We start from the raw sequence: 13,254 nt of genomic DNA, 5'->3' as shown, positions 1-13,254 counted from the left end.
ACATTACACTTGGATTTGTGTAAGCCATTCTTACAGCCTTTAAAGATGATCAAACATATATGTCCAGTTGCAATAAGAAATAACGTACTTAAGATGCAGAAATTAAATTCAGCTCCTGTGCTTTTTTTATTCTCAATGCTGTTGCACATTCCTTTATTTGAATGGAATCCAGAGTACAATCTAAACATATCCAACTGTTCCAACGAGATGATTACCAAGTCAAATACATATTTCATTGGAAATACTGGACTTTTAATTGTAAATATTTTTATTTTGCAGACAACATAGAACAGTTTGACACTTATGAAGACTTTCAGGATGAAGAAATCTTTTCTGAAAGAGGTTCTGAGAGCCACAATCTAAATCATCAGCCCATTTGCAATAAAAGCAGCATAAGAAGGATATCTGAGCAAAGACAGAACACAATGGAGGATGGGCCAGGTCAGAGATACAGTGAAGTTGGAGACACCAGCGATGAAGACCAAGAAGACCTTCCGTATGATGGTGACCTTTATAATGATGATAGATTTGCTACTCTCAGACATAACGTAGATATTAATGAACAGCAATTAACACCTGCTAGATTCAATGCCAAGCAATCAGAACAACAACCAGTAAGCAATGCTTGTCAAGCTGCCCTGGATTCAAATACTACGCCTTCTCTCGCTTCATTAGAGTTTGGCAAAACAGTAAATAAGATTGAAAAGTATCCCTCTGGAAAAGCCCTTGGCCTTATCACCACACCTGTAGCTTTCAAAAGTGACAAAAGTGATGTACAATTTAGGGATGATACTGAACATAGAGATACTAGTTTTGAAATCAGTCAACCTGATGCCCCCCAGTCAAAGATTGCAGAAGTGCTACTTCGTCACTTCTCTGAAGAAGATTTATTAAATTCAAGCAAATACATTGAAGCAGAGACGATGCCTGAAGCTTCATTTACTGAGAGTGTTGAAACGGTATTGACCAAATCTGTGTCAGTCAAATTGCACTATAATTTTCATAACTATAATAAAATGATCAGTACTGAAAACGAACTTTGTAATGATGTGGAAATTGAGGATGATGAAGCAACTGAACAGGCTAGCTCCGGTAATGAGTCCGACAACACAAATAAAACCAATAACTTGAATAAAACTAACACTGATGACTGCCCTGGAGCCAACAGCAGCAATACAGTAACTCACACTATAGGATCTAAGCAATGTATCAAGCATGATAGCCAAGGGTTAAAAGATGAAGAATATATCCAATCACAAAGGACACCTTTAGGAAGAGTCTGGCCATGTAATGAAATCAAATATGGACAAGGTCAGGTTCATTATCCTCTTCCAGATTTTTCCAAAGTAGCTTCAAAAATTAGGATCCCTAAGGGAAATAATAATGGAAAGCCTATCAGGCATACATCTGGAATTCTGAGGACAAAATCTTCCCCAGGACTGCTGTGTAAAGCTACAGGTTCTTCCATACCAGATGTTGATGTCATAAGGAAGGTGCTTGACACCATTCAGCCACAACAAACAGCCGTTGTTTTTAAGGACTCTGAAAAAAGACAGGATGACCCAAGACAGACTCCAGAACTTGTTAAACATTTAAAGGTAAATACCTTTACAACCGCAATATAAATTTAACTTCAAATTCTTCTCCTGACAAAAAAAACATTTAATTGTGTGTATATTTTGTGTATGGTATATTACAGTGCCTTCAGAAAGTATTCAGTCCCCTCCACGTTTTCCACACTTTGTTGTGTTGTAGACTTATTTCAAAATGGATTGAATTGATACTTTTTTGGCTTCAAGGCTTGGTTTTTACTCTGCCACGCACTGTGAACTGTGGGACCTTTCTAAATCATGTGCAATCAAGTGAATTGGCCACAGGTGGACTACATACACTTACAGTATGTAAATGGGAGATTTCAGTTTTTTATTTTTAATACATTAAATGTATACATTTAATACATTCTTAAAAACGTGTTTTCACTTTGTGATTATGGGGTTTATTGTGTGTCGATTGATGGCAAAAAAGGATCAATTCAATCCATTTTGAAATAAGTCTACAACACAACAAAGTGTGGAAAAAGTTGAGGGGTCTGAATAATTTCTGAAGGCACTGTATATGTTTGAGTTAATACATATGTTTATATAGACTTCCGTATAAAAGTCTTAGACATTTTGCGTTGTTCTATCTAACTATTTTTTTTTACTTTTTGCATTCAAACTACTGTACAATCTACTGAATATCTAGACAATTTTTTAAGCTAATGGTTAGTTGCAATCTCTGTTTTGTAGTACAAAAAGCCATAGCCTTTTGGCTTTGTGGTTGCATAGACAGGAAGAAGTAATGTTAATGATGAGGAACACATGACTTCTTTACTTGTTTTGAATGTATTGACATTTCAGCATTATTTTCATGTTGAATACAACCTCTGAATGAATTAACATTAATATTCTTTTTTGCAGGATGAGTATGATAAATTGCTAACAAGATATGCCGAAGCAGAAAACCTAATCGATCAGATGAGACTGGGTGCTAAAGTAAGTTAAAATGTTAACAGTATTCTTTGGTGTGTCTAATTGTTGGAGATGACATTACAGACTTGAATGCAAAACTGACTGGTTTTGTTATAAAAAAAAACAAATAGCAAAGAATCAAGAACATTTACAAAACATCTTGTATTTAAAAAAAATCAACTGTTAAATGAAATATTAACAGTAAATGATTATTAAAAATGCTGATGTACATATTACATTGTTTTCCTTTTAACTAAAAAAAATTCTTATCAAAGCAAAGGTAATTTCTATAGTTGTGATTCCTATAATTGAACAAATTTTTGGTTTGATATTAAATAACGATAGAGTTTTATTTCCTTTTGTGCCCAATGAATATTTACTCATGAACAGGCATCGTCCTTCTCAGATTCTTCGAATGCAAGTGAGTACGAATCAGGAATAATGCCAGCTGCTGCTCAAATCCCAGCCTTTACCACAGCTTCCATGCCCAGTCTGCCAGCTCATACAGGTATACCTCTGCTTTTTAATTATTTCATTAAATCAACAAATCCAAATATATACTTATTAAATGAAGCCTACACAATCAGAATTGCTAAGATATGAGAGTTGCTTTAGTATTCTCATGTGCTAAAGATGAAAGTTTCTCATCTTTAGCATATGAAATAATCTTGCCATTTAATTAGACTACCAAAGGCACTTTATATATGAAATACATCTTTAGTGAATAGTAGTACACACAATGTATGTGATGACTGTTGAGAGTCCTGCTCTGGGTCTTCCTCTTATTATTAGGTGGAGATGAAGACGAGCTAAAAGCTGCAGAGCTATCAAATTGCACTGCTTCAGACACTGATCCCCAAGGACCAAGTGAAGGAGAAAAAATGACTCTGGAACTTAAAGAAATGATAAGTCAGTTTATACAAAAGGTAATAGGGGTAATTATTTGTTTCTGCTCTTAAAATGAAGTTTGATCCAGAATGAATATAACTGTGGTGATATCACTTGGTTTGTTTTCTAGGTGGAAGAGTTTAAAAGCTGCCTAGGTTCATTGTCTTTAGGCATCAATGAACAACAAGAGGTAGACAATATATTTAATTTTTTACACATTTCTCTCACACACAAAGTCATTTTAATTTTAATCTGATTCCTTATTTTGTTTTAAAACAAACATGTGTTGTATTCTTGTAGTCCTCTTGGTAATATCCCATCTTTGAAAGGGTAATAATGCAACTCATTTAACATTCAAATAACTAGTACTGTACGTACACAATTCTTTATAAAAATACATTTGATAAAATAACACTGTGCTTGTTGATGTTTAGGTTTTTAAGACTTTAATGGATGCACTAGATAAGTTAGAAAGGAGTTATATGACCAGAAAAGAAGAACACCGTGCACTTGAACTGAAGAGTTATTTGTGCAAGTCTAAAGACATTGGGGAATTTGATCCTGAAAGGTAAGATATTTGCACAGATAGTCCTTGTATAAAACAAAAATATAGTCTCATGATGGTATTAATGTAATTTATACACAAAAGATTGATACTGTAGGATCCAATCTATTGCTAGTTATAATATTTTCAACATTTTTATATTTTTCATAATTCTTGCCCAATTGAATTGTATTTAAATGTCGAAAGAAATGTATTTTACCGAGTGTTTATGAATATTGTAATTGATCTTGTATATGTAACGGATATACTGTAGTATTAAATGTTATATATTGATATCAAAGTGGCAAGAAATGACATACAAAAAAAATTATCACCCTTGTGTTAAATTAGTGTTTGAGACTTTGTTTTTCTGATGTATGAATTTTAAAAAGGCAGGTGGAAGGACAGATATTTAGAATAGGAATGTCCCTTGAAGACATCAAAGAGCAGATTGATGAAAATGTGTGCAATCAGCTTTCTTCACAAATATCATACACCACATCGACTCCATTGCCATCTGCTGAGTCCATCTCATCTCATACATCACTGCATGAGGTAACTCACACAGCTCTATTACACACATAGCATTTATTATTAGAGATCATTTATTGTATTGTCCTTTTTACCACTCCTTTCTTTACCTTCCTGTTCATTTTCATGTGAAGTATCAAATGAGCAGCCATTTTTGTTAGCTTTTTAAAATAAATGTAGAGGAGAGATGTAAAAGGTACTTTTTCAATTCAACTGATAAGGCCATAATAGACATTCCCTTAAGATTTTGATTATACACTACTTACTGTACGTTCCATCGCATGTCAACGCACTGTTGTGTTTAAAATGCATAACCTGGAGTAATGGGTGGATTTAAGTAAATAGTATCTGTATGTTCATGCACATAATAGCTATTTCATGATTATTATATAGCAAGGTACTTATTATCTGTCAGTTGTAATATACATAGTTTCTTTCTGTACCTATCATGTATAAAAGAACAATTCTTAGGTACAGGAGACTGATATAGCCACTCCACTAGGCTAATATGTTCCTATCTTTTCAATGTGTCTTAACAGGATTACCCTTGTGAATTAAAGACTCTGGACAAGGTAATATATAAAATAGAGTAATTAATGTTGTAAAACCTACATGTCGAATAGTACATTTTACATTTCACATTTTTTCAATTATTATATTTCAGTACAAAAAGACAAAAATATGTCTAGTGTTATTTAAAGCTAGCTTGTTAGAAATGAATAATGTCCTGCTATTATGCTTTTCATCATATCAGCCTGGAATAAATGAACTTTTATTTCAGTCTAAATACCTCATGCTGAGTCCTGTGTTTCTTGACAGAAGCTCCTTCCTTGTCTATGCCCAAATGAGCCAAGAATGAGCTCAGTCAATGAGGACAGTGATTTTCCACAAGGCAATGATCCTATTCCAGAAGCATTCCAGCAACACAGCACACCACTATTCAACCTCAGTCACTGGTACAGTAATTAGTCTCCTCATATCCAGTGAATGTTAATTCACCATTGAATAGGCTTTATGAAAACTAATTTGAATATTGTAATTAAGTCATATTTGTGGAGCATGGGATTATTTAATAATTATTATTTGTTTTGAAAATAGTTTTTTAATTGTGACGGTAAATGTACATGAAGAAAGACTCCATATTACCCTCCAGATTTAAATTATACTTGTTCTCCCATTTGACATTAAATATGGATCTATAATTATACATTTGTTTAGTTAAATTATTATTAACTCACATGACATGGCATGTTTACTTGCCTACTTAAAATGTCCTTACTCTTGATTCTCTTCCCTACTTTGGAAAAAATCACATATTTTAGCATATATTTTTTACAGTTACTTTTTCTGGGAATGGAAGTCTCAATATGAGCTTCCTGGTTTCTTTTTCTTTTTTATTTACATCTCCATTCTGTTATATGTGCATACACTGTCCCCTGGGAAAGGCGGGAGGGTGGTGAGGTTGTTTGTATATTAGAAATCTGCTGGATTTCAAGGGCTGGAAAAAGGGATTAGTTTCCTCTGTTTATATTTTTCCATTAGAGGCTTCATACTATCCTTTAGCAGTTGTTACTGTGTGAATGTTATGAAGCTGAAGAAAAGCCTGACACAATATATCTGACAATATTTATAAATATTTAATTATAAATAATTGAAAGATCCATCTTTATGGAGTGTATCTGACATGAAGATGGTATTGTATTTTGTCCTCTATGTATCCCATGTCCGTGGTGTACTACAGACATTGTTTAACAGTTCATATATTTTGGGAGTGTCTAGAAGTGATTATATTTGGGAATTTTAAATGAAAAAGATATCCTTATAAATAAATAATATTGATTTTTTTTTCATGTAATACATTTTACAAATTATATGTCGAGTCTTGGCGTCAAGTTGCAGCAGAAATAGATATGGCAGGCTAAACTGAAGGACTGTTAGGACTTTACTTTTTATCTTCTCTGGGTTCAGTAGATCCTGGTCTATGGTGCCAGGAACAGGACTGTAAGGGCTCAAACTGCAGCTGCTCTTGCACTCTAATTCTTATTACACAGGGGTTTTAAGACAGATTTTGTAAACAACCCAAAGGATGATACTACTGATGATGGAAGAAAGCTGAAATATTTTATTATTTTGTATTTGTTTTATACAAATAGTATACAAAATATAGTTAAAATGATACATTATGTTCTTAATGCTCTTGTATTAGAATAGCTCTATCGAGTCTTACATAAATATGGTGCATTATTATTATTATTATTATTATTGTTAGATAACAACAATGGAAATGTATCTTGCCTACTTGAACAATTTGCAATGTGTAAACAGTCATATATGAGAGTTCTATTGTAAATTGGGAAACTGCATCTTGATACCTTGATCTCTTCTCAGTTGGGCTATCTTGTTTCAGGATGACTGGAAAATGAACAGTATCATTTTCAGCCTATGCTTGTGTCCTCTGTACCCATAGTAACTCCTCTGAAGAGTCTGACGTGCCGCCAGGAAACCTAAAATATGCCTTAATCAAGGATGATTTTAATGAATTTGCTGCAACCGTTGAAGATGGAATATTGACAAAATCACCAATGCGTGCCTCTAAGGAGAGGCTGTCAACACCTGGAGTGTAAGTGTTGAAAACTAAGTCTTAAACTAAAACAGACCTCACAATTTTCAACATCTCCTCTTCTGTACATTCCATGCACCTGACGTTTCCTTATACTTTGCCTGTATATATGCATTTGCTTGTAGTTCATTTTAAAAAAATTGCTTTTGTTTTGGATTTCTTCCCCATATTGTTTTTTATTTTTTTTTGTTTTTTATTGCTATTGCTTTAAACATCTCCCAGTTCTCGCAGCGATTTCATTTTTAATACTTTATTTTGTTTTCTATGAAAAAACTCTGCCTTGTTGTTTTCAGTGAAATGACTACATTTCCTATAGTTTACTATAAAAGGTGAATAATAATAAATGAATTATATATGTAAGGTATAGCATTATGTATAGAAAATCATTATATGTTTAACTTTATTTATATTAATATTTATTGCTTTATTATTTAGCCAGCAAGCTACACACAAGATAGAGACTTCATTCTGCTGTGGCACTGTTGGAGATCTTTCTCATTCCTCTGTGAACCTCCCTATAAAGATACACGGCATCTCAAATAATTTTCAGGATTCATTAGAGGTACGGTTATTACTACAAATTTTTAAAGTAAGATCAATCTGTACATTTTATGATCTTATTTTTTGTAATATGGTGATTAATGAAATGTTTATAAATATTAGTTTATGACATTTTTATGGTCAATAGCAGGGCATAGTGGCTCCTGAAACGGACAGTGGATTGGACAGCTTGGATCAGAGCCGGCCTACTACTGCATTGTCCCATTCACAAATGGCCACAGAGAGGTATGTTACCAATGGACAGTGCACATTGCATAACAAAATCTTTGGAGTGAAAGCTTACGTTTTAAATTTTAAACATCAGAAGTGCTTTTATCTAGAATGGAATACCTTTTCACTTGCTGACAGGTAGTGATATTATGAAAGTGAGGTGTATTTAATTAAATAAAGTATGCATAACTAATAATTGTATTTAACTAATTGTTATTTAACTTTAAGAATTTTAACAATGGTCTTTATTAATCTTTTACTATCAGTAAAGAATCAGAAGAATACAAATCTAAATGTTACTATTCATTCTGTGAGCTGAAACTACAGTATAACTACAGCATTAAACTTTCAAACATAATGCTAAAAAAAATCAATACATTACCCATACTGATGACATAATAAAGGGTTCTACACTCTGATTAAAATCCATATGTAATGTAGATTGGCTCATTTATATATGTATTACACATCAACACTTTGCTGTTAAATTTGTCAGACTTTTTTAACCTAGTTAGTAACATGAAAATATGATTAAAGTCTGCATCTCAAATTCCTTTTAAAGAATGAGGACAGACAAACAGTCTTAAGGTCTTTCAGTAAATCATATTTTAAACTATCTTATAAAAAGTTGGAACTACACATTTACTGTAAGAATACTTTTGCTACAGAATTTTATAAATATAGTTCCTTGAATTGTTACCTGCAGGTGTCCATTGCCTTCGAACCAACAGTCAACCTCCATTAATATGAGCAGCCTGAGCAGTTCAGACAGTGAAGTTTCATGTTCTAATGCACAGACAGCCATCATTAAAGTTTCTTCTTCAAAAGATCTGAATGAAACAATACAACAAGCTGCTCTGTCTTCTGGCAGCACAGTAGATCACTGGACTCACAGTGTCATAAGTGAAAATGGCTCCACTGGACAGTATGGTAAGTTAATATTTCTCACAAGTTTTGAAATGAACATTTTTTTAACCAGGAGTGCCCTGGAGGGCCACAGATTCATAGGTCTCTTTACCAACACCTGAAAAGTTGGGAGAAGTTGTTAAATTTCAGTCCAGTTAAGCCAATGATGAACTGTTTTAAATTGAATTGGAATGAAAACCTTGAAGACTCACAAGCCACCTCTAATAAAGGTGGAACATACAGTACTTCTCTTGTAAAGTGTCACATTCTGTAAATTAGACAACAAAAGAGTGAGGGCTCAGTGTTTTGGTCAGCAGATGGCAGTAGATAGTTATTTTTATAGTTCTAAGTTCTGATGACTGGTGTGCAATAGACCGTTGTTTTAAAAGTCATCAATGTGCAAAGGAATGACAAAATTAAGCAGTGGTTTATTTAAATTAAAATCACAATCACGGTGGTATTGTTACTTGAAGTTACAACTTGAAGTTGTGATATAACATTCAATTATAAATTGCTGTAAAACAATTTATATTTACAATTAAATAAAAAAGACCAGTTTCACAAAAGTATATGTTCTATTTCTTTAAATAACCATTAAGCAAACTTAGTGACAAATGCAGATAAACAATTAGTTTTAAAAAAGGGGACATAAACAGTAGTTTCCAATGACTATAGTTATTAGTATAGCTCAACAACAAATGTATGAAGAGTTTGAAAGTAGTACCCTGTTCAGAATACCATAGCCTCTTTTTTTGCTTTGACTTTGTCTTGAAATTATCCTAATTTTAAACAATACCCTAGTCTTAACCCTACCTATAAACCTTGCTTAAATATTTAAACAGTATTACTTTGGTCAGTTTCATAGAAAACAAATATTAGCCATTTTTGTTTTTTTATTTCAGAAAGTGATACATACATCCCCCATCATGTTATCAATCAAAGTTCAGATGAACATCTCCTATTACCCTCTCCATGTGACTGTATTCTTCATGACACCATAGAAAAAAACTGGGCTACATCAGAAAAGCATTCTCAACTATGTTCTCATCATAAGTAAGTGGTTTCTATACTTCTTCTTTAAACCATCTGAATTCTAAGATAAAATTTAAACAGATTTCTCAGAAACGCTTATGATTTTTACTGAGCTATTGTGTTCTAGTAATATTTATATTTCTTCATACATTAATACATAAAGTAAGGTTGCAATGTAAAAAGGACTTGTAATGGAAAAATGCCCTTAAACGTAGAATCACAAAAGTTAGATTCTTAATTGGTCTTAATGTCACATAATAACCCATTAACATCATAAAAGAGACTATGGATTTCAAATTTGTTTTGTGTTAAACAGTGAAGCAATTGTGGCTCTTCAGTTGGAAGTCTCAAGACTTAAGGAAAAGTTGGAAGAAAGTTTGTTCCGGCGGCCTCAGACAAGCAAGAGAATGGATTATATTGACCACAGATTCATACCGGAAAAGAGATACAAATCAAAATCTCGATCTAACAATAAAGCTGGTTCTTATAGGTACAGTATATTTTAACATGTTTCTCTTAATACAATTACATACATTAGAGTTTGTATTGAGCAGGATAGTATTGTGTATTGTAACCAAAGTGTTTTAAATGGATTAGAAATAAGAGTGGCATTGTGTAGTGGTGGTTACCTCTGGTGCCTTCCAAACACATTCTTGCTAGGTTCCTTGTCTCTGAATTGTGTATCATTTAGTTTTCTCTTAATGGCATTGTAGTGGCCAGAAGCACAGGGGGTGTAGAAAAGGAAGACTCTGTCCCTGGAATGCAGACTCCCATTGCAATGGACAGAACAGGATTTCATCAGACATGGAACCATGTAAGGCTAAATATTGCGGATGAATTGTATTGATTTAAAGCTTTTTTGATCAAAGACACCTTTATTTTTATCAATATATAATATATTTATTATTTGAATTTAATATTAATATTGTCATTCTTTTTAAGGTACTTTTCGTAATGGTTTACCAACATAAAAGTGAATTTTTTACTCCACTTATTGATTCAGAAGTGGGTATAATTAACTGGCATTTGTATATAAATGATGAATACAAAAGTAACAGCAGTGGTCTTAGAGTACCTTACTTGAAAGATCATTTTGCACAAAATTATAAAGCGTGTGTAAAATTATTATGTCAAATATTGCAGAATATTTTCATTGAATGCTGAGACTTGCTTCAATCATTACATTTTTAAAACCAGCATTACAATGACTTGCTTGCATTGTTCTTCATAGGTACAGATAGTGAAGACATGTCACAGTCAGCGATAGCATTTCAGTCACAACCCTTGCCACACACACCTGATAGACAGAACTGCAGAAAAAACAGCTGTCCTCAGGCTGCTGAAGGGTATACCTTCTTGAGAGGTATGTCTCCATTTCCCATCTCATGCTTTAGGGTGTGTGGTGTGGGCATCTGCATAGTACAGAGAAGTGATATAAATTCTGTGTGTGCTATGAAGGAAAAATGATCGGCCTGTGTATCTGTTTTTTACAAGATTTTTAAATGTCCAGTCAATCTCAAATGTGAGAAATTGAGTAGATATTAAAGTGTTTACAGTGTGTTAGGAAATTATATACTGAAATGATTTCAATACTCATTTTTTACATTTTTAATGGCTCCAAGCATATAATTTCCTAAATAAAACAGACATTTTTCTATAAACAATTACTTTCTTGAATAATGTCATTTGTCCTGTAGATCTTATCCAGAATTTGTCATCTCCTATTATATCAGTAGTTACTATTGATTTAGCTGGTGTTAAATGCTCACTTTTCAATTAGTCATTTGACCAGTTATCCTTGCTTCCCCACTGCTGTATAAAATACAACAGCTTCTGCACAAATAACCCTATTTCTTTAATTCATAAATAGGGACTGCACATATCGAACATCCCACCAAAATCACTTGAATGTATTAGGGAAGAGTAGCTCCAATCAGCTCTTTATGCTATGGAACAGAAAAACCCACTTGTTGTGTAAGGAAAAGGACCATTGTTTAATTTATTCACTAATCACAGAAACCATAAACAGTCACAGCTTGCAGTATAGAAACAGAGTGTTTTGTACTTGTATTGATATAATTTCCACAGCGTAATCACAGCGAACAAAATAAACTTTCAGTATATACAGGTATATAAATGCTCTAACATGGCTATGGATTGCTGATATTTATCAATCTCTTTGCTTTATTTTAGCAGCAATGGACATGCAAGAAATGAAATGCAAAGAGAAGGACTTTCCTCTTTATGAAAACCACTTAAATAAGAGCATTTTACAAGTCAAGAATGGTTCCACCTGCAGTTTACCTGTTAGGTAAATATCAAATAAACAGGGTATTTTTGTATTGGCTGTGTCCCTGGGCACATGTATAAAAAATTCATTTAAAAGGTGTTAGATGATGCATTATCTAATATTAAGCACAAAATGTCCATAAAATAATCTAAAATTGAGCTTAGAAATATCCTCAAACAAGCAAGTATTTCTATTATAAAAGCAGTATAGAGACATCTGACAATTTTCTTTAATACATGATAGTCATTGTGCCACTTACTTTTATATTTCTGGACTTTATATTCAGTGGTGCTCAAAAGTGTTTTATTTCTACAAGTTAAAAAATGTCATCTTTACACTCAGCTTGAAAGAGGTGCAGCAATCTTATGCTCCACAGAACGGGAGACAATCCACTCAGTCAGACTCCGCTCTTCTGCCCAACAAAGTTAAAGAGCACTTGAAGTGGTCAGAAACCAAGCCACAAATTAACACCCAAAATAGGAATAGCAGGAAATACAAGGTAAGTTTTAAAAATTAAGTGTTTTTAAATGAGAAATAAATGGGTTAATATTTTCAATAAATTAAAGATTCCTACAGTGCCCAAAACTAGAATTTCATAAAGGTAATTTAATAAAAAATAAAGTATAATAAAGTATAGGATAAAAGTTACTCAATGAAATAGACTTTGTGGACAACAAAATTAATTAAGTTTTTACCTTAAACTTTATTAATACTCCTTTCTTTTTTGTAGGATGAGGATATGAACAGAACGTTGGACAAAGCAATAGAAGCCGCACAATATATGAAAAGAACAACAGACAGAATGGTGAAAACTCTTTCAGCTGATCTAGCCAAGGCAGAATTGCATAGAAAAATGCAGAATTTGAATCCACGGTTGTTAAAAGTGATACATACAGACTCTTAAAGCAAACAAGAAGGAAAAGTCATCTTATGTGTGACTTAACATGAATGTCAACATTGAAATGCATTCCTTGTTTACGTACAGCTTTCTGTATCTGCCTTTGACTTACACTGCTGCATAATGTTTCAGTAACTTTTTAAACAACTCCTGTAGAAATGTGTTATTTTAGAAGTATATAAAAATGTCACACTTCATTGTGTTTTGTACTTTTAAAATTCTAATGTTAAAATAAGATTTCTTTTGCCTTCTTTGTACAAAATG

At 32.9% G+C, this 13,254-nt stretch overlaps 1 protein-coding gene across 1 annotated transcript in view; it reads left to right on the top strand.

Annotated features, from left to right (window-relative positions):
• aknad1 (AKNA domain containing 1) overlaps nt 1–13,254 on the top strand; it is a 22,027-nt gene extending 8,773 nt beyond the window's left edge. Inside the window, exons 4-23 of the mRNA XM_088927207.1 lie at nt 280–1,598; nt 2,460–2,534; nt 2,901–3,018; nt 3,303–3,436; nt 3,529–3,588; nt 3,833–3,966; nt 4,335–4,497; nt 5,013–5,045; nt 5,293–5,429; nt 6,941–7,093; nt 7,529–7,655; nt 7,782–7,879; nt 8,571–8,794; nt 9,673–9,823; nt 10,119–10,292; nt 10,516–10,616; nt 11,034–11,165; nt 11,996–12,113; nt 12,435–12,591; nt 12,823–13,254. Coding sequence (XP_088783333.1) covers nt 280–1,598; nt 2,460–2,534; nt 2,901–3,018; nt 3,303–3,436; nt 3,529–3,588; nt 3,833–3,966; nt 4,335–4,497; nt 5,013–5,045; nt 5,293–5,429; nt 6,941–7,093; nt 7,529–7,655; nt 7,782–7,879; nt 8,571–8,794; nt 9,673–9,823; nt 10,119–10,292; nt 10,516–10,616; nt 11,034–11,165; nt 11,996–12,113; nt 12,435–12,591; nt 12,823–12,996 — 3,782 coding nt within the window. The 3' untranslated portion in view covers nt 12,997–13,254. The remainder of the gene's footprint in view (nt 1–279; nt 1,599–2,459; nt 2,535–2,900; nt 3,019–3,302; nt 3,437–3,528; nt 3,589–3,832; nt 3,967–4,334; nt 4,498–5,012; nt 5,046–5,292; nt 5,430–6,940; nt 7,094–7,528; nt 7,656–7,781; nt 7,880–8,570; nt 8,795–9,672; nt 9,824–10,118; nt 10,293–10,515; nt 10,617–11,033; nt 11,166–11,995; nt 12,114–12,434; nt 12,592–12,822) is intronic.

This window comes from Atractosteus spatula, chromosome 11, assembly GCF_055471065.1.
Source record: "Atractosteus spatula isolate fAtrSpa1 chromosome 11, fAtrSpa1.hap1, whole genome shotgun sequence".
Classification (NCBI taxonomy): Eukaryota; Metazoa; Chordata; class Actinopteri; order Semionotiformes; family Lepisosteidae; genus Atractosteus; species Atractosteus spatula.
This window is presented reverse-complemented; position numbering and strand designations above follow the sequence as displayed.